Source organism: Necator americanus, chromosome I (assembly GCF_031761385.1).
Source record: "Necator americanus strain Aroian chromosome I, whole genome shotgun sequence".
NCBI lineage: Eukaryota > Metazoa > Nematoda > Chromadorea > Rhabditida > Ancylostomatidae > Necator > Necator americanus.
In genome coordinates this window covers 20,691,975-20,713,408 of record NC_087371.1, presented here as the reverse complement: position 1 = coordinate 20,713,408, position 21,434 = coordinate 20,691,975, and the positions used below count along the sequence as shown (strand labels likewise).

At 40.7% G+C, this 21,434-nt stretch overlaps 2 protein-coding genes across 3 annotated transcripts; both read right to left on the bottom strand.

The window, feature by feature from the left end:
- Window positions 1-1,312: 1,312 nt before the first annotated feature.
- On the bottom strand, window positions 1,313-9,314 carry RB195_006348 (uncharacterized protein; the record flags this gene model as incomplete). The annotated part of the gene is made up of 6 exons (XM_064179386.1): window positions 1,313-1,388; window positions 1,814-1,908; window positions 2,065-2,148; window positions 6,920-7,070; window positions 8,225-8,259; window positions 9,282-9,314. The coding sequence occupies 6 exons, from the start codon at window positions 9,312-9,314 to the stop codon at window positions 1,313-1,315; spliced, it is 474 nt and encodes a 157-aa protein (XP_064036344.1).
- A 2,947-nt stretch (window positions 9,315-12,261) lies between these two features.
- Window positions 12,262-21,271, bottom strand: RB195_006347 (uncharacterized protein; the record flags this gene model as incomplete). Of its 2 annotated transcripts, XM_064179384.1 has the most annotated exons (21): window positions 12,262-12,351; window positions 12,802-12,875; window positions 13,105-13,230; window positions 13,305-13,465; window positions 13,520-13,620; window positions 13,674-13,767; window positions 14,066-14,144; window positions 15,527-15,625; window positions 15,684-15,741; window positions 16,307-16,411; window positions 16,460-16,523; window positions 17,387-17,499; window positions 17,555-17,704; window positions 17,773-17,908; window positions 17,962-18,108; window positions 18,169-18,251; window positions 18,574-18,717; window positions 18,786-18,867; window positions 20,162-20,217; window positions 20,296-20,367; window positions 21,200-21,271. In XM_064179384.1, 21 exons carry the CDS (start codon window positions 21,269-21,271, stop codon window positions 12,262-12,264), a joined length of 2,106 nt encoding a protein of 701 aa, XP_064036342.1. The 2 variants fall into 2 exon arrangements, with proteins under 2 accessions (XP_064036342.1, XP_064036343.1); XM_064179385.1 differs by lacking the exon at window positions 21,200-21,271 and having other exon boundaries at window positions 20,296-20,364.
- Window positions 21,272-21,434: the final 163 nt, after the last annotated feature.

Sequence of the window (21,434 nt, the reverse complement as noted above, 5' to 3'; positions counted from 1 at the left end):
TACACCCACCCCCAAATACAACAATAGACCACACTTATATCTAGATCTTTCTCATCAACTTACTAGGTCATCAAATAAACAACTGAATATTCTACATTTTCTTTAATTTTCAAAACTAAGCTAAACCATTTCTCTTAATCTGGATGTACTCTTTTTCACCTTCCCTAATCTTCCATCTTTCTGGTAGTTTCTCAATGACCTCTTCACCAAACCCTCCTGTCTTCTAGGCTGCAGTTTCCGTCTCGTAATTCTTGTAACCATCGTCGATGTTGGTTTATGTTTATTGTCTGCTTTCTACAGCGTATTTATGTTTCTACCAATTTCCGTTGTGTTGCTCATTGCTGACATCATAAAGCAAAGTATGTGTGATGTTTCTTAATAAATCCCATTATTATTTTGCGAAAAGAAGTCTTGATATCGATCTAGACTCTTCAAAACTCCTAAGAAGACTAAAAACAAGTCAAACTCACTAGCCGCGTCTAGAGCAAGTTCAGGATATTGCAAGCACACTACCTGCTCCCACTTAGACCAGTTGAGAGGCAGCACAGCACGAATCTGAAGTGGTGGGGGAGTATGAGAGAAAAACTAGTGATGGCATGTGGATGGCAGGATCCAGGGTAATTTCGCTCATTTCGTCCTGATCATCGTGAAAAAAACGTCACGGAAGACACCGAGGACATCTCATCCAGGTGCAATCGGTCGAAGATCAGTCTTCTTACCAGCCTATTCAAGTGAAATCTATAAATATGTTGCTGAGGTACCGGAACGTTAGAAGAAGAGCTAACGAACCCCGTAGGAACTAAAGCAGTCCTCACCCCATTTTTGCGAAGATTAGGGAGAGACGAGCGAAACAACCCCGGATCCAGCAACAACCCCTACTCCAGCTTTTCACGTGGGTTCCTTCCACGTGAAAAACTTCAAATTCGAGCTATGCTGGCTTTAAGCAATTAAAAAGGCAGCGTTATGAGATGGCCCAATACGCGAAAGCTTCGTTCATACCACAGGGTGCGACCAAAATTACTAATCTTTCGAAGGCTTCTGGCAACATAAAGAGATAAAAAAACACACGCTCTGTAAGTCAGGAGAGACGAATTCTTCACTAAACTACTGAGAAAGCTGTGAGTAGCTGGTAGAACTCTGTCATCAGAAGCAAGGTTTGAGAGAGATTATAAGCAGAATTAGATCAAATACACAATCCTATGCTCATCTCTCTCGGTGATAAGTGAACCACTTGTATCAAAACGAGGAGTCACTCTTTCCAAGATGTTGCTTTCATTTCTTATGAACACAGCAGTTCTCGATAATATAATGTTCACCTTTCACGAATGCCTGATGAATCTGTGATAGAATCATTGCTGGGGTTTTCACCAAATGTAGCCGAATTGTTCCTGAACAAGATGCTTGATTGCTTAGTGTAATCCACGATTAGGAGAAAATTGTTCAGGGCAACTGCATAGATGTTATTAACGCAAATGAAGAAAATTTTGCTGAATAGCGGCGTGCTCACAACAACATATGCTAGAAACGACACCAAAGTGCCTTTTCACCATAATTCCAGTGGTGTTTAGTGAATGTTACCAGTTGGTAGTAACACTAAACATTCGTATATACACTAGATCGCTCCAATCTTCAAAAAACACTGGACTCCAAAAGCACGTGTTAAGAAAAACAATTCGAAGAAGCGAACTGAAGAGGCTTGATGAATTCACGTGGTTAGAAGTACTCAATTAGAAGATCAATGAAATAGAAAAGCTGTAATAGGAAAAGAGAGCTCATACTGAGATCATACTAAACCAATAATATGTCTAAAAACCCGTTGATCTCGAATCGACGTCCGTCCATATCCAGAATTCCATAGGACAAGTGATGTGGTTTATTTTTTGCACATGAAAATACCATCACACTAATCTGAAAGGAATAGTGATTCAATCGGAGCTCCTGCACAACCCTCGATAGGAGACGATAGCGACTACTAGTTCCAACACACAAGATTATGACCATAATATCTTAATGTTATTCAAAACGTTGCGAGAACCCAAGAACACTTGTAAAAAAAACTCGTACCGGCAGTAAACCACAGCAGCAACGGAAACGGCTACCCGTGAAGTATGTTGTTGCGTGTGTTGCACTCACACGACCTGCGCCTGACTTTACGACATTTTGAAGTTGTTTCTTTTATCTATACTTACAAGTAGGCTTTGAATAATTTACACATGGGGATGCTGCATTATTTTCACCGTTTTACTTTCGTCAAGGCAAACACGAAATGTATGTGGCAGTAGAATAGCTGTGTGAACTTGTGCATGTTCCGTATACGAATCTCGGCGTATAGACCGATTTCGAGCAAACTTTGCTTTTTCTCTTGACGTCAGATTTTCAGTTCGCTTATTATGCAGGAGTACGTGCCTTTTACGAGTAGGTCTTCGTCTCAGTCCGTTTCTTTTTGTTCTGGCAACCTAGGTGAAACCTGTAACCCGTCATTTCTGGTGCCGTCTTGCCAGGCACTCCTTCGGAGTCAGAAAACTTCCTTATCGTTGTGTACAGCGATTAGTTTGAAATCAATGGGAAGGATGCTAACTGTATGGGACCAGAAGTTAGCAGGTCTCTTTACACTGAAAGAGTGTTTGATGCGAAGGCACCAGAAACCATAAAAAATTGGGTTGCAGAGTCATCTGGGCTGCCAGAACCAGAGAGATTAAGACGACAATCTGTATATAAAATCCACACACACTTGCTTCGAAAGCGAAAATGAAGATCTGATCAGGCAAGTCAAGATGATCGAGTCATCGTTGGTTTGCACAAAAATGGGACATTCAACATCGTTTATAAACAATGAAAAATTTTTGGAAAAAAAAAAAGGGGGTGGAGAAGTTTTTTTTTTTTTAAAATAATAGAAACCCAAAAGGAGGAAGGGATAAAGCTAGTTTGGACAATCTTCGTCGGCACCATCAATCTAAGAAGAAGACGACCTTGGAGCTCCCCATATACACGTAAAGAAGTTCTGCAGAAAGAGCCACACCTGCGACAAGATCTGCTGGTGATTCCTACGCTAAAACTCCCTCTAGAAAACGTCTGGAGAAATTCACTTCGGGATCTGCGTAGCACAATGTAACGAGCGAGGAAGAGGCTATTCGAGATTTCATCATCACAACAAAAAAACTATACATGGAAACTAGCAGTTCCGAAAGCCTTTTTCTTTACGCTGTGTGTGAGGTTTTCCAGTGGTGTATACCAGAACGGAATAGAAATTGGTAAAAGGTTTTGCTTGATGGAAGTCGCTGTTATGACTAAGTTCTACTCCAGATCAACCCATCGCCTTCTTCTTATTAAAAGTACAAAATGTAGTGCAACTCACAAAACGAATTTCCAGACCATTATTAAATGAGAACTTTCCGAATGGTTAACCTTTTGGAAAGGCATTGTATTCATTACAAAATGTAACATTAAATTATATCAAACGATTATATACGTTACGAAATATTGTATTAAGTTTCAGGTGATTTTTGGCAGTTCGTAAATCGCTAACAAATTAGGTTTGTCTCCTGTCGGCATAAAACAATAAAGAACAGTTTTTATCCTATGAATTGTTCCAATTTTTCCCATAACGTCTCTCAGCTGCGGTCACTTTTGAACATGTAAAGATGAAAACTTTTCGCATGATTTTACAAAAGGTTCATTTTTCCGTGATTTGTCGAAAATTTCTTCAAGTATCAAGAGCCTCTTTGGAAGGTTATTGTCATCCAGGTACGCCAACCCAGAGACGAATGTTAATAATTTTTTTACGAAACGAAATCCTTCAATATAATCTGTTTTATTCTTGAGGAGTCTTAAAAATCCTTGAAACCCTTGAAAATGAAGATTCTGATAGTTAAAGTGGGGCTCTGCCTTGCTAACTTGCCGATTCTTGACTTAATTCTGAATCCACATTTTGGTAGTTCTATACAAATTTGTACCTCGGTGGTTCTTCATTTTTCTACGTCACTTGTTTGCTCCGTTCCAGACATCGTAGAAAGATTCGTTTAAGTATGATTATTTCTTTGACTTGATGACTTCAACTTCGAAGAGCGAAGAATGCAAGTAGAAAAAATAAAGTGAATAAAAAGGAATGAAAAAGACAATTCTGAAGAACATCGCTCTGCATGTAACATTCTTCTCTGTAGTTATTCTATTCTTTTCAAATGTAGTAATCAATGCGGAAACACAGCTGTAGCTCGATGTGTGTCCTAAGGTATCTGATGGGTCGGCGTCCCTGGATGACTATAGCCTTCTATAGAGGCTGAAGGATTTTGTGATGAAAATTTGAATGATACAGGATTCTTTGGAATCAACAACATTCAATAGATATCTTCCTCCTGAAAAGCATATCCACTTGATATTTGAAGAAGCTTCCAATAAATCGCAGAAAATAAGCATTCTGTAAAAGCACATGAAAAGTTTTATATCTTTGCAGGTTCAAAACTCAACGCAGCTGAGACGGAAAAAATGGGAACAAATCATAGGATAAAGACTGCTTTCTATTGTATTATGCAGACAGATGGCAAACCTAATTTGTTAGCGATTTACGAACTGCCAATAATCAGAGCAAGGAATGCAAAATACCGAAATTGTAACTTTAGCTGCAAAAAACAGAAGATGCTGTTGAGAGACAAGGGCATCCTACAACAAATAGCTTTCTTACAGATTTTCTGAGATAAAATTTTTACGCTGGTAATTTCGGTCGTTCCTGGAGTTGAGACATGCCACTTTAGTCAAATTTAGGAAATCTTCAGAGTCATGGACTTAAAGCTGTGAGAGATATGAAACTGTTCGCAATAGTATGCGTATTACGAATACGTAACTATTATTTAACTTTTCGAAGAATATATTCACGTCAAAAATCACATATCTTTGATGCCCCATTGTCTCGGACTCACCCTTGCTAAAGTGTACCCGCACGTAATTTTTTTCGATTGTTTTACTTTTGGTGGTTCGTTTTAAGAGTTCTAATTATATCCAACTGATAAAGCACAAACATTTATTGATGCATAGATTTTATATTAGAGATGAAATTGAGACGAGTCATGAAGAAAAAACGAAAAAAAAACGCATGTCCGCGTTTTTTTTTTCTTCTGGCGAAGAATTGCAAACCTATTGTAAGTCCTTTCCAAGCGCGTACCAAAAGCATGTTCTCACTTCAGAGTGAAAAGATTTCCTTTTCCTAAGTTTTCTTTTTCTTACTAGTTTCGAAGTTTTCGTTGTTCTTTAAGAAAACTGGCAAAATGCGCAAGGTTGGTTACTCTGAAAAAGCCATTCTAAGTTGCAAAGAAACTGAAGGGCGAGATTTCAAAACTCGAATATTAGGTTTGGAGTTGATTCATAGAGAAGAGACTTTGTTCTTGTAGAAAAACAGAAAATCCTATTGAGCTGGAAAACCAAGAGATAAGGTGCTCCTACAACAAATAGTTTTCTTGCAGAATTTTATAGAAAATGGATTCCAACTAATGCCAATCGTTCTTGGAGTTGAAACTCATTTAATAGTATGCGGATTACGAACATTTAGTTATCATTTTACTTGTCGAAGGATATATTCACGTCAAAAATCACTTATCCTTGGAGCGCAATTATCTCGGCCTCACCTTTGCTATTGTGTAGCCGAACGTAATTCTTTCAAAAAGTATTTTAGTAGATGCATAGTTTTTGTATTACAGATCAAATTGAGACGAGATCCGAATCTTCTTCCTTTTCTGTCGAACAAGTACCGTTCCTACTGTACCTGCCAAATTACTTTCTTGCAATGTTAAGTTGAAATCAGTTGTAATCATCAGAACCATTTGTAGTTCCAAGTTTTCGAGCGATGAAGCAGGTACCACACAAATTCGTACTAAGCGATGAACGGTGTACCAAGTACGTCATCATTTAAGAAAGTCGTGACAATGAAACTTTTGAAGTCGTTCATAGTGGTACACCTATTTACTTACTTACTTACATACTTACTTACTATACTTATTTACTTACCGTAAAGTGCGCCATTCATTGGAAATGTAGTAAAGTAGAAGGAAATTGGTAGCAACACACCTCATCGACCATAACAAATTCTCTCTAAGTTATATCCAAAAAATTTGGAAAACATAACAGACCTAACGCGCGAAGAGCCTTGTCGTAGTGGTGATGGGGGCTTCTGGAGGGGAATAGTTCTTTAGATGTTTGATAGCGTCAAAACCGAGTCTCGTGAATAGACAGATGGCCTCACTACTGGGATAAACGAGATTCCATTTGAATGGTATTTAATCTAACATTACCTTTCGAAAGTAGTTGGTATTGAACCGTTAGATCTGCGTTCACCTGAAGAACCTTCTTATCACATTCAAAGAGATCCTTACCACTACGACTACGAGAGACCTTTACCACTACGAACGTGAATTCTACCGACTGTCAGAAATCTTAACTGATCGTTTGCTATCATTCTTTTAGAAGTAGAATGTCAACTTTACTGACACCGCTACCGTCTGTGAAGCACAACGCACCTCTGGACTCTCACCCAATTTTTTGCATCCCCGCCATTCACTGCTCAGCACCTAAAACTTGAAGCCATGACTTTGTCTTTTGTATGGTCGACAACCCACTTTTCTCCCACTTGCTAAAGGACAAAACAGGATAAAAGTTCAAACGATACTCAAAAGAAAAGACAGGGCTCCGAAACTATGCGAAAAACCTATTATCGAATAACACTTGACATTTGGAATGAGGCTATCTTTTTGGTACGCTTGGAAAGGAAACATCTTGTAGGAGAACTTTCCTCAGAGGTGTGAAATCAAAATAGAGATAAATTGTTTTAATTCTTAGTTTTCATGACTGGTCCACGTACTAGTCACTTTAGGATAATTATTGGTGCTATGGTAGTTGGGTGGGGCCACTCTGCCACGCTGGGTTTGGCCAGTACTTGGTCCGCGCTATCGTCCATGGAGCACAGAAACTGTTGTCGATCGAGCGCAGAAACCGTTAGACCGTTCACGTCGTTTAACCGTTTCATTCCGATAATGGCTACTGCTAACTTGCTGACTGTTCGCGATTTCACTTCAGATGGGGACAGCCTTCATGAAGGTTAATCCAACGGTCCACCAGCCTGCGACTACAAATCGAAAATATATGAATAGAAGTTGTTTATGCATGTTTGGTGGTCGTGGACTGCTAAGGGATCTATTTCTGCTTTTTTTCTTTGGATATGATGAGTAACATGACCTAGCTATTCACTTCTGACAAACTTGTTAGGAAGCTTTGGTGGAGTTGAAGCCGTATGAGTTCCAATACTGTCTTCTCTCTTCCTTAGTAGCTTTGGCCTACATGTCGTGGATCCCCTAAGACTGATGCTCAGGTTTTAGCCCCGACTGACTCAGCTATTCATTTCCAGTCATGATATGTCGACTGATGAACTATCGCATCTCAAATTTTTTGCTTTTCAAACGGGAAAATAATTTATCTCTAAAGAACGATTTCCTGTTGTATGGTCATTTTGCGCGCCACAGAAGCACAACGCGTCCACGCGAGCACAGGTCGATCCTAGCGCGGCAGAGTGGCCCCACCCAACTATCATAGCACCTCTTATCACCTGCTTGTCTCAAATTTCCTTCACCTATGCGCCCTATGTACCTCCAAGTCACTTTCGCTGCGGAGGAGACACTTCCATCTTTTCAAGGCAAGTGCAATCAGAACAATTAGCTGAAAGAACATCATTAGTCAATTTCACGCAACATTTTCATTGCCTGGTTCGCGAGTTTGCGTCTGTAAGGAAACAACTTTTATTTTTTCGAATTGTTTAAATTTATTCTTTGGAAAGATGGTGAAGCTGCTTGGAGGGAACAGTCTTTATTGTAAAGCAGGACAAAAATTGCTGCACTACAGTTTTAAGGATACTGAAAAGGCTGTTTTTTTGGGTACACGACTTCTTCCTGCTATTTTGTTTGCTCTAGTGAATTTATTGCGCTTTGTACTGTAATCTCTCTTGCCTAACTCTATTCTGAAGTAACTCCATAATAAAAACGACTTAAATCTCTTTACTTCTTCCTCAACAAACAGGAAAGCATGGAGCACTTATCAGATACAAGTGACACGTAAGTTGTGGACTATATATTTCGGAAATATCAATACCCTAATTTATACAAGTTTAGTTGTAAGTAGAATGTTATTTCGTCATTGACGAACATTGGCTTAGGAATGACCTCATTTGTGCAAGTGCTAATTTTTCCACCGTTTTGCTATGTTATGGTCTCCATTAGGATAGATCTGAAATTGTCGTTCCACTACTGAAAATGATTTTTTTTGTAATTCACTGATATTAGATATAGAGACCGGAGCGGTAAAGGTTCTAGACCTAGCAGTCTTCAGTAATGTCTCCAATCTCATCACTCAAGAAAGCATTTCAAGTCGCAGTGGTGGTTGATGGAGCGCTAGTTCACAAATGCGGTTATCAAATATAGGGACTATCACATCAAAAACATGAAGACCACCTGTTGAGTTAAGTGACTAAGTAAGATTCATGAAGTCGTTGCTTGACCGTTACTGGCAAAAATATTTCAGGTTGTCTAACTTCGTAACAACGTCTGACAACATTAAGAGCAGTAGGGTGGCACCAACTTTCTGCCATCGATAGAACTTCACGCGCGCAGCACAAGAAACTCCTGTTGCTGCGAGTTCGGAAGACAAATCGATACCCGTCCACCTTTAGGTAGCCTACAAATATTTTCCCGAGGAAGAGATGTCATGTGGGGCAATCAGGTAGCGTTTAGGGATCGTTTAGGGAGCTTTTCAGGAACGTTAAAGATTACCAGCTAAGAACGTCACCCCTACTGACTTATGCCTACAGAAAAGGAAGCCTTAGACGATCCTGAGACCGACGACGAGTGACTCCTTCTGCTAGTGTGCGTTTGCACAACCAACAATCTAACAACACTCCGATGGAATCATCGTGTAATACTGTGAAAACGATGGTGTGATACTGTGGAAAGAAAATGAGGCGAACAGAGAAAGAAAACAGTATAAGAATCGAGGGTTAATCCGAAATGAGAGCAGTAGAAGTCGATGTGCTTCTACATCAAAGTATTAGGAGGCAGAACGGAGTCACCGTTGAAATTGCAGCAGCAAATGTGTCGCAGTTCGAAGGACAAAAGTGATATTAGAGGGAAAAAGGGATCTTTGTTTGTATCCTCATCATTTCAATTTGTGCCGGCGCAAATTTCAGGGTGTGTTCATGTGTGACAGCAATCAAAAGAATTTGCACCTGGAATAATGTATTAGCAGGAAATTACCTCCAGTATCACATAGTCTGGAAAGGCTACCATTCGAGAAGGTCCCGATTGATAATGAACAATACTCGTCCTTGGTTCTACTGTTTTTGGTTGCAGTGATATCTTTTGAAAGTAGATTATCGGAGAATCCCAAGTCAGGTCGGACAAACATGCTCCAGTTGATTTTGTCATCTTTCACAAGAAGACGGCGGCAAGAAAGCAGCGGCGGCAATCGTAGAACCAGAGACCATAGCTGGCAGTATTAAGAAGATTTGCGGAAGAACAGTAGGAATGGAGGAAAGGAGATTTTGTGTTGGATAGCCTGGAGATGATGAAAGTTTTCCTTATTTCTTACTTTTTGACTGCATTTTTCTGGTTCTTTTCAACCTTGTTAACCCCGTGTTCGCTAGGTGATTCTGTGGTTGGAAAATCATGCTATATATTAACGGGATTAGTCTGTCATGTCTGTGTATGTCTCTGTGTGTGTGAGTGTGAGAAACGAAATTCCAAAAAAGCGGTGCGACGGGTCCACCGGCATCGGATCGGTGCATGGTGCGAAAGGTAAATGGGCATTGCATCCGTTTCATATCCGTGGCCACTGCGCGCGTTGCTTTTCACCTCTGTGACTCTTCCGTGCATCTGTTTCCTTGCACGTTTGCCTCAGGTTGGTAACATGCCTTCCTCCGAAAGTGGAAACGCGTGCAAACGGCTCCTTAAACGGCAGCCAACAGTTTACATGATCTGTAGTGGAACCTTACCTTTATCAGTACGATGACGTCGTCCACGTCAATTCATGTGAAAACGTCATTCTGTTATAACTGTTAGAGAAAAACAAGAGGAAAACCCATACTTCGAGCAATACTTTCAAATTGTGTCTACATTACGCTGGCATCGGAGGAGTGTTTGGAGCTGAAAATTGAATATTCTCCAAGTGTAGAACTGACGCGCTTAGAAAGAAAACTATGAAATCTTTCGCCTTTATTTATAATAAAAAAGAGGAAAAAAGCGTTGTTAGATAAACATCTATCTGATTTCAGAGAATAATACACTACTATTAGGTTTCATTGATCAGTGAAGGGGAGCGAAGCGAACACCACAGATAGTCTGAAGTCCGGCTTTAGCCGGATGTTCAGACTGGTAAAATATATCATCCAAAATCTATCCTATGAGTAATATTTTCGAAGCACTTTGATTTCAAACCTCTCTCTGTTAAAGGCATCACCCCACGAATCTGAGGTGGTGCAGATTTCAGGTGGAGTATTCGTATACGGGATGGGAGACTACGGAGAGGGGGGTGATTCATTTCTTCCTAATTGTCGTAAAAAACGGCTCGGAAGATACGGCTTCATTCGTTTTGGCGCACTATTTTGTACAAGAGGTTCGATTGGAGCGCGCCAGTCTTGTGCGGCGCCGCTTCTTCCGGGCCGTTTTTTATGGCAATTAGGAAGAAATGGACGGAATCACCTCCCTCTCCGTAGTCTCCCATCCCGTATACGAATACTCCACCTGAAATCTGCACCACCTCAGATTCGTGAGGTGATGCCTTTAAAAAGGAGAGATGAGAGAAAGGCGACGAAAAGGAGATCCTTGGAGTGAGGTGAAGAAGACGGAAGAGAAGAAAGAAAAAGAGATGATAAAGAAAAGTAGTGGACAATTTTTCTACCCTGTCAGAGGCGAAGTGCACAGAAAAGCGACACTTGTAATCACACTTCACCTTTAGACCGATGGAGTAAGTCACTTGAACGTCACTCCGTAACGGATCCGAAAGAGAATAAAAACACGCGGAAGTGAACAGAATTTTCATGTTTTGTTCTGAAAAGTTCCTACTTCCGCTTCTAATCGACGCAGCAACATGGAGAAAGTCAGTAATGAAGGATGAATGTCTGTGTGTGAGTTTGAAGTTAAGAAAGAAAAAAAAAACTACGATCGACAAGGGTCAGAACATTGTCCGATGTTAGTTATACAAGGATTACTTCAAAATAATCGCTGACGCGAAGCAAACTTTCAGATGCAATGCAATGCAAATGTCGGTAAAGATCTGTAAAATAGATGACCCGTAGTTTCATCAACAGAGTTAGACCAATTTTTGGGGGCTAGATGATCGTTTAAACTTCCAAGCATAGAAGAAAAATCATATGACTAAAATCACTGAGAAAGGGAAGATTTTCATTTTCTTTGGACCTTCTTGCACGAAGGTGAGCAGTGCGGCAAAAAACAAACATCCAATCTGTAGCAAAAATTTACTTAAAGTGGACCACGCTTGTGTTTTTATTGAGCAGTGAAGGCGAGTGAAGCGAGCACGGCAACAACTCTGATGTCGGACCTTTGCCGATCGTTGGCAAATAAATAGTGCAATATACTGCAGTCAGTAACAACAAATGAAATTCTCTAAAATTTTGGATAAAATTTGATTGCAGGTCCATTAAAGAAAAATGAGTCAGACCCATCATTTCCAAGTGGATTATGGTTTGTAATAAACCTGCATTTGGAAACGCTGGCCAGGAGAGAAGATTCCCGTTCTCTTCACGTTTCTCTAAGCTGAAACATATTATCCTGTTTCCTCCTTCTGTATTACTTTGAAGGGTGTTGCTTTAAAGAATGCAATTAGGAAAAGAGTGATTATTTTTAAGAAAATGTTTGGTATTTTGCAATTAATCGATAAAAATATGATTTAAAAATTTGCACATGTGTGCATCTGAGGGTGATCAGAGGCATTCTCCGAAACTCGGTGTACATATAATACCTACAAAGTCGTTTTCAACACCGTTGCTGAACTGTAGATGGGTAGTGCACTGAAATTTCACTGCCTAGTGTTACTTCCAAGTTTCTATACGACCAAAATGATTATAAATCTCTTTATTTCTTCCTCAACAGACAACTTATAATCGAATACCTATCAGTTATTATTAACACATGATTTATGGACTAGATACTTCGGAAACATGAATGTTACACCCGTAAATTATGAGAGGTTACTTATAAATGGAATGTTATTTCGCCATCAGCGTTTGGCGCATTGGTCAAGAAATGACGTCATTTTGTGGTACAAGTGGTTCCGCCGTCCTATTGCATGGTCTTGATTTGGATAGACCTGAAAACTTCGAGAAATGCTGTTTTTGGCGTTGCACTGACAGTAGAAGGAAAAGAGGAGCAGGAAGGCTTCTAACTTAGGTAGGTCCCTACAGTAATTCTTCCAATGATGCCATTCAATAGGACACCTAACTAACACATAATTAATACTAACTATGACTGGCAATTGAAGAGTTACAGAGGTTTCAGGGGTTGTTCACGTTTAACACCAATCATAGGTTAGGATGCTCAGATAGTCATTTTCGATTTATCTAGAAAAACGATCACATTTCTCGAGAAAAGGGTGAACAAGGCGTCGAGATCAATGATCGATTAGATTGGTGATGTATGGTCCAAAAAAATGTTAGGGAAACCATCCATATCAGAAAATCCAGATATGAATTCACGGAGAATTGCCCTTACAGCTAATCTATAAGAGCGTTGATTTTTCGAAAGTGCATACTGAACTCACCATAACATCAAAGTCGATATCTTTTCGTTGCAAAGCTTCCATCAATAGTGCACTGTGTTGGAAGTGGACGTTGTCTGGAAATAAGGAGTTGGAACACAAGAAAGGGAAAATGACGGAAAAAAAAACTACAGATGCCAGCAAGAACGGAGCAGCTTTTGCAAGTACTGAAACAAATATAAGGGAGTGGAGCGGAAATTTTTAGATGCATAGAATAATCCTAAAACTCTTTTCTTCCAGAAGAAAATGTCGATTTCGGCCGTTAGCTAATGAGCATCTCAAGGCTCACAACTGCAAATAACTAACCATCGTACAATCCATGAACGAGTAACAAGCGAGTCTTCTTAAAATTAGAGACATTTTTAGTAATATCGCTAGCGTCGTAGGCGGACTTGTCAGCACTTCCCATGTACCTTTCGGAGTACGTTGTGTCTGGAATGGTGTGTGAAAATGCGGGTGTTCCGTAGAATTTTCTCAAGTTTGTGCTAGGCTAGTCATAACCTTACCGTAATATAAGAAGTTAGCCACCGGAGCGACGGAAATGACACACTTGAAGAACAATTCAGGCGCTTTTTCGGACATCAACGCAGCTGCAAATCCTCCATAAGACCAACCAAATACCGAAAGACGGTGAGCATCAAGGAATGGATACTTTTTCATCACCTGCCTTAAGAACAATGGTTACCAAATGAGAACGGGTCACAACAGAGTAGGAAATTACCGAACGCCTTCAATTTGATCCTCGATCTCCACGGTGCCTAGTGCGCCGTAGATGGCGCCTCGATATTTCCATCCACGTCCATTTGATCCGCGACCATCTATCTGAAGAGCACAAACTTATTGCTTCCAACCGCTTTTCCGCCCTGCACACTCACCGTTACAACAGCAAAATTTCGCGAGGTGACTAGGAACTCTTCGAATCCTAGCGTAAATTCATCGCTAGCCATTTGAGGACCAGGTCCAGCGTAACTGTAGATTAGGAAATTAAGAAATTGATATTATAGATGGAAGTAGTAAGTATCTATTGTATTCTTATCGTTTGAAGTGACATTCAATCAGCTACAGTTTCACAACGACCAAAAGTAAAGAGTCTACCCTCCACTGATGGTACAGCTTAGGAAAAAAACTTTGTCAAGTCATTTCAGTTAAGCACTAAATCGTTCCGTCATAACACCTGCTCACAACAAAGTTAAGATTCAGGAGATAAAGTATTGCTTAAGGTTCCTTATTGAAGTTTGGACGAGGAAAGGTGAAGTATGAGACTTACACCTTTAGCAGTACTGGTAACGACCTAGAACTAGATCGACTTGGTTGATCAGGTGGAAGTAGGATTTTCACACGGGCTTCTGAAAAGGAAATGCTGAAGTGTTCTCAATTATCAGAAAAATTAGATTTTCAGTTGTGCTGCTATGAAGTTCTGGATAGTCCATTCTAGATCTCAAAAAGGTTTTTTTACTAGTATACTGCAAACATGCAGTCCCAATGTGAATTCGTCTTTAACCTGTATCAATGCTATCATTAGAACGACACAGTCCGTGATGAACTTATTGTGTGCTCGGGATGCGTTAGTGCTCGGTGAAGGAGGACGCTGATCCGACTTCATTGTTCAAGACAGGATTTCTGGGATTTTCTTTTTGTTTTAGGTTTTCATTTTTTCTGCATAATTGTGCGGTATGGAAACGCTGTTCTTTTTTATCGTAGTCCTTTTTTTCTGGTCTCTAGGGTTCCAATTCGTTGGGATCAAATTTCGGAGGACCTCTTTCGTGTAACTCTGCACGATTGAAATCCTCATAGCTCTATTGACTCCTAGAAAGATCCTCTTTCGGTAACTTCATAGTATTCATCTTCTACAAAAACGCTTTTTCAAAGGGATCAGTTCGAAGGAGTCCTATTTGAGTCCCATTATAATTTTGCATAATTTTTTCAAAGTCAGATTTGGAATATTCCTTTGACTATGATCACAAAAAAGTATAATCATGCATATCTAATACAAAGTGAAGCCGATGGAGGAGGACGTAAATACTGGCAAAGCATGTTGTGATTGCCTGATCCATATAGGTTATGGAGCGAAAGCTAGACACACCATAGCAGGTACGGAGAAAATTCACTCGCCTCTCCAGTACATACCCTGCTTCGGTTTTTCCTGCCGCTGAGTTCTGAGTTCGTCTACGACAATGACAATATATTTAAGAGCATCGAAGAACTTAAATTCTACTCATAGAGCGATTTGGAGATGCCTTCTGAATTTTGACCGGTGCACACAGCAAAGTTCTCCGCGGCTCCGACCTAGGAAATCCCTAGTCTTTTCGAAACACCGGGATATACATTGAAGCTCAGACATAGATGGCGCAGTCCCTTTATGGGGGAATAACATGCTCAGTGAGGACAAACCTAATTGTCTATGTGAGGTAATAAAAACTAAAACCTCTGCGAAGCCTTAGTATCACAAATAATGGTATGGAGTAACTGATGATAGGGGACTTTACCGAAACTATGCTTCGCCATTGGACCTTTTCGACAAAAAAAATGACGACCGCAAGAAAACAAAAGCTTTGAGGAGCTTGTCATGCTCGCTGGAGAGAAGACACTGGATTTTCTAATGATAACCCAGATGTAGAACAATGACTAGCTTGTAAAACGATGTTTTAAGTGTCTTTGAACGACAGTAAAAATGCTTTCCAAACCTAACCTATTTTTAAAAACCTATTTTTCTACAAGTTCAACGCACCGTATCCTTGCGCCAGCGGAGCTGTCTCACTTATAACCAGTGGTAGTAATGTGGTAGCCAGTCTTCTCTCGTACTCTTCGTCTCTTAGGATTTCGATCACTGAAAAGAAACACAAGAACGACAACTTCTGCTGTTCATGGGAGATTGGAAATCTTACAGTTCTCAGTTTTTCCTTCGATAATGTCGCCAAGGTAGTAGTGCGGATGAGCAGGCCCCTGTAACAATATTTATTATCCTTGCGTATCCTTGCGAATCGAAGTGGCCAAGTTGAACAACATAAAATAGAAATATGACGTACGAACTATTGCTCAAATACTTGTAAGAACGCTGGAAGTGCTCCTCGAGGAGTCAGCTTTTTACATTTTACTTTTGAACGTGTATACAGAAATTTTGTACGTTCTAAACAGCAATTGTGGACACTATACGGAACAGAAATGCCACACTGGACAGATAAATATGAAGCGATTTCAACCTAACAACTTCCTGAAGCCCAGCAATTTTCCTGATAAAAAAGTGCTACGGAAATTCTTTGCTGTCATTTTAGAGAAATCATGCCATATGCCTTTCCAAACAGTTTCTTTTCCCTAAACTAAGTGTGGTGTGTATCAAAACCATTTCCCAAATGATTTTTAACGTGCTTTTGGCGCTAGGACCTTCACTATATGATGTGAAAAATGCAAATTATTCTGAGCAGGCTAATGCTCGAACTATCCATGAGTAGGCACGATTTTCATTGTACGGGTGCAACCGGGAATCCACTGTCAGGAAGCATCCACTTGCCTTGCAGAATGTGAGGATTCGTTTAAAGTCTGATGTCAAATGGTTGACTTGGTAAGTACAGTTGGAAAACTTGCAGGATACACATTCCCACGCATCCGTTGTTGTCTTAAATTCAATATGTACGTAAGAATTCCATAGGAAGCACAAAATTACCGGTGACCCCTTCGTAGAGTACAGATGACGGTTAGTCGGTGAAGGCGCTGAGGCGACGAAATATCTTAAAGTTTGTATTTGTATCGAACTTCAAAAAATAACTTTAGGTTCGACAAATTCAAATAAAAACTGTCCAAAATATCTGAAGGCTTGAAAAATGATGAAAAGAAGAAAGGAATTCAGAATGTAACAGTAGGTTATAGCAAATGGAAGTTAAACAAGTAGAACCGGAAATATGCTCTCAGAAAATTGGTGATGGTCTCTGAAGATAAGTTTGCTGATCAGGGGATCACACAGCGGGAAACTCCATCATAACAGATATTTGTTGAAAATTCCGCAGTTTTTTGTTTTACAATCTCGCTAGGTAAATCCACAAAAGCAAAACGCTTCAAAGGCATCACCCCACGAATCTGCACAAGGCTGGCGCGCTCCAGTCGAACTCACTGTAGAAAATAGTGCGCCAGAACGCCTGAAGCTGTATCTTCCGGGCCGTTTTTTACGGCAATTAGGAAGAAATGGACGGAATCACCCTTCTCTCCATAATCTACAATCCCGTATACGAATACTCCACCTGAAATCCGTACCACCTCAGATTCGTGGAGTGATGCCTTTAACTATATGTTTCCCATAGAAATGAGGAAGTGAGAGGATTCGGAGATGCAATCGTGAGTTGTAAGAAGTTTGGTAAAAACAAGAAAGTTAAGATTTTCAACAGTTGTAACGTCCTTATGGTTTTTCTTCTTCCCCTTTTCAAATTTGCAGCATGCGAGCAGCGGATTGTTAGGAAAGCCGGTATGTTGTAACATTCTCTTTCAATGCACTCATCTCACTGACCAATGAAGTAAGAACAATAAATGAGTAAAGGTGAAATATACATTCAAAATCAAAACTTTAAGAAAATCCAGATGTAGCATGGAAATTACTTGCATTATGTCATTATCTCTATCGTAAGCTTCCAACTCCACGACATCAAAGTCGCCCAATGAAAGGAATGATGACTTAGCCCATTTCACGCCCTTCGCTCCTTTCGCAGCATCCCCCTGTAATCAGGGCAGTGGGAGAGGCAGTCTTATAGCCCGAGCTGAGCCACCTTACCTGAATGGTCACCTTAGCGATGTGCTGGTAGCTGTTTCCATCCGCTCTGGTTCGTGGCAAAAGCATATAAATAGCATCGTCACTGCTTAAAATAGACGAGAAGTCAGTCGGTTCCGCCCATGTTTTGCTAGGATATTTGTACTCGAATATCTGCAACAGCTACCTTACTGTACATGAGGATACTAGAATTTTTCCATTTTTCCCAACAAATTCCTTACCAGTTTACAAATTCCCGATGTGTAACTACAAATGGTTACGGAGATATGTGTTTGGAGTCTATTTGCCCAAGTAGCCACAAGTAGTTCTTCGTCTCGCATCACTACCCATTTCACTCCATAAAGATAGTGGAATGCTCTGAACAACAGGGACATATTGCAAGTATACATTCTGGAGATCCTCTTGCCTACGTGCTGTCCCTTAGTTGCACATCCATGTGCTTCAGTTCGCGGGTCTTCTTGTCCCATACGTTAATAGCGTAGGTTGGGAGACGCTTCTCGTGAGTTTTAGGATACTGTAGTTCCACCACATTCGGATAGGGTTCTTCGTGCGAATAGCTGCAAATTTCGGATTTCTAGAGAAACATCAGCATCAGCAGTTTTGAGGGTAACACTAACCTAATCATCATCACCGACTTCTCCTTCGTTTTCTCCCGACTGAGGAAAGCCAATTTCTCTCCTCTCTCAGACCACCAAACTGCCTGGAAACTCCTTCTATTAGCAGTGGTATTTATAGTAAAATCCAAACTGCTTCCACAAAACACATTCACTCCCGGCTCTAGATGGTTCGCACGAAATTTATGTCACCAGTGAGTACTCTCCTCGGAAAAAAAATTATGTGTCAGAAGCGGAGAGAGCAGAACATTGAGTAAATGCACGAGAAGAGACAATTCTTTATGATACTGTCAAACTTTTTTCAAGTCCTAGAGCACACCAGAAAATCAAATGCGAAATACCAGTCAATATCATGATAAAAAACCTTTAAAGTTGTATATAAAACACCCATTTCTATGAATGACTTACTTGCGAGCCGCGCCCAAAAATTTCCTCCTCATAGACCCAGTCGAAAATCCCATGTTCCCAGTTCGGTCCTCCGTTGCTGATTCGAACTGATGTATCCGAATCGGCAGAATCTGAGTAGTAGAGATGACCATCTTGCCAGAAAATCTGAAGTTAGGCCGAAATTTTAGGTGCTGAGGGAGCAAGCTGGAAACGCTCGAGAAAAAAAAACCCACGTAATCATCACTAACGGGATTCCAGATGAAGATCCGTTGTGCTTCGTCCTCTGTTTTTGCAATGCCCACTTTGTAGGTCAGTCTAGAAGTAAAGAAGAGTTATGGACGCATGTCTCCAGACATCTAACATCCAACATAACACTGCGTTCCCTCTTCTGGATTCAAGCTGATATAGACCTGAAGAAGAGGTGTTGACAACATTTTAGTTTACCTGTTAGCATGAAGAGGGTGGTCTAATTATCTAAGAGTATCTAATATTCAAGCCGGAAACAAAAAAGTGAAGCTAACCACTTTCGCTACTAGATAAAAATTTCCACTTCATTTTAGTCTGTAGGCTTAGATAGTTTTTATGTCTCGTTTTTAGATGTTTCAATTCCTTTCATAATTACAATGACAATATTTCTAGTTCTACTAACTCACCTAACTTATAGTCGGATCGAAACGACATGAATTACAAGTGTAGTTGCGGTGCATTTGCGTACGCGCTCGAGGCGGCAGTAGGAACCGAGGTGGGACTGTCGCTCCTGTGTCAGTGAGTGGTGCCAGCAAGGGTTTCACCACGCTCCTAGCAGCTATGCTCCACCTCGAGAGAAGCCGCGTACGTAACTGCGTACGTGCTTCATGTCGTTCTGACAATACTATAGCTTAAAGCTTGTCACATATAAGAGCACAGACATACTCGCCGCATTTGACAGCGAGCGACAATGAAAGGGCTGCTGACGCTTTCCTTCCTGCTCCCTGGCAGGCGCGGTGGCTATGCCCACGCTTGCATTCGTAACATGTTGTTAGGTGCCTCCTAGGGTCCACAAGAAAAGATTTCCAAATTTTCCACGTTTTTTTCCCCGGAAAATGAGGGGAAATAAGGGCGGCTATAACGCAGTCGGTAAGAGGTTCCACTGTCTGCACGATGGATCAGAGGTTAGAATCCGCCCCAGTGGAAACCAAGCCTTTTATCTCTACCGGGTCGAAGAACTGATGTCAAAGCAAGTCATCTTATAGGCCAGTCACACCTTCGAAACCTCAAACGATTCTCAACTGAAGCGAGCACGGTGGCGCATCTGAAGCGGATTGATTGACGCCAGACGCTTTATTCGTTTGTCCTTTAATTGGAGAAAAGTGAGCGTGATTGTCTTCATAATAGTTACCCACAGCCTTAATCTTTTCCTTTCGTGGAAAGATCCTAACGTCGTCAATGTTCTGGTATGCTACCTTTAATAGGCACCCATTCATAATTTTAGCTTTTTGTTTCATTAACATAGAATAGAAAAGAAGTGTATCACACTGTAAGCTTTCCAAGTGGGAGAGAGGATATCGCCTTTTTTTGTTCACATATAAGGTTCTGGCATAGTTCATATTCTTGTTTGTCGAGAACTTACAAAGTCTCTCTGTTGAGGATTGAGATAGCGTATGTGGCATTAAATTTTGCGGAGACCTGCAACAGAAAGAAGTCCTCAGCCTTTTTCTCCTTTGCCAAAGAATGGCGATAAACAGACAGTAAAAAGGAACGTACTTGGTCAGAAGTCGGCTTAAACAAAGCAAAATATCGCAAATCGTGAGAGGGTTCTTCACGAGTGTACATCAACTGAAAAAAAAAACCAATAAATGATGCATTGACAGACCAGTGTTGAAAAAGGATTGTTCAAACAGTGATTCAATGTCAAATAACAGCTATTTTCCAGAGAAACATTGTGCAGCTTCGAAATGAAATCACTTTCACACATGACATCATAACTTCAGCTTTTTTTGGCAAACATAGTCGTCCATGCAGGTTTCCAACCAAAACACCCGAAACGCCTTTGTTTAAGGTTGGCTAGAACGAAAAGGAGCGTGAAGGACGTTAAGCGTGAGAAAGAGCGTAGGTTGCAGTGAACAGATCGCGCGTATCCGGTTGAACATTTTTGATGTCGACCATGTGTTGTATTTCTTCACAACGGTTTAGCACTTCATAGTGGTGTGGAGGTGGGGCTTTTTGTCCAGTTGCGATGCACAGCGGAAGTACGTCTTATGACAGGGTCTCGGAAGCTGTCAAGGAGTTCTACACTTTTCCACTTATCGGAGTCGAAAGCCTAGCTAAGAGTGAACGACTTCTAAGCTTCACTGCCGTCTTACCAAAATGTCGCAGTGTAGTCCTCCGATCCGTATTGGTTGGGCATCGGCCTGCCTGAAAACAAAAGTACTGTCTCAGATGTCGGACGGGATGCGACCGGTGAGAAACGATCAAATCTTTGATTTTTCCAGGCTCTGAAGAAGGCGACGACGCCGAAACCTTAGCCAGAATAAAAATCACTAACAACCTTGTTTCTGCTCAAAAAGTAGTACACGATCAAATCTCAAATTGCTCAAGACGTTTTTGGTTTAGGATCAAGGCGACACGCACTACTTGTCACGGAGACTGCCTCAGAATTCGCACTTACAACGCGAGAACAGTGTCCAGAGACGGTGTCCAGAGGCGGATTGCGAATAAACCGAAAAAAAGCACAATTCATGAAGAACGTCTGCTGCAAGGACGGAGGAGTACAACATTAATGCTCCCAGATTGTGGAATATTCATTATGCGTATATCTTGGACGTAGTATGAATTTGAAAAACAACTTGAAGGAAGCACTGAATAGAAAGATGTGAGCAGCGTGGGAGGCATTCGCACCCGTC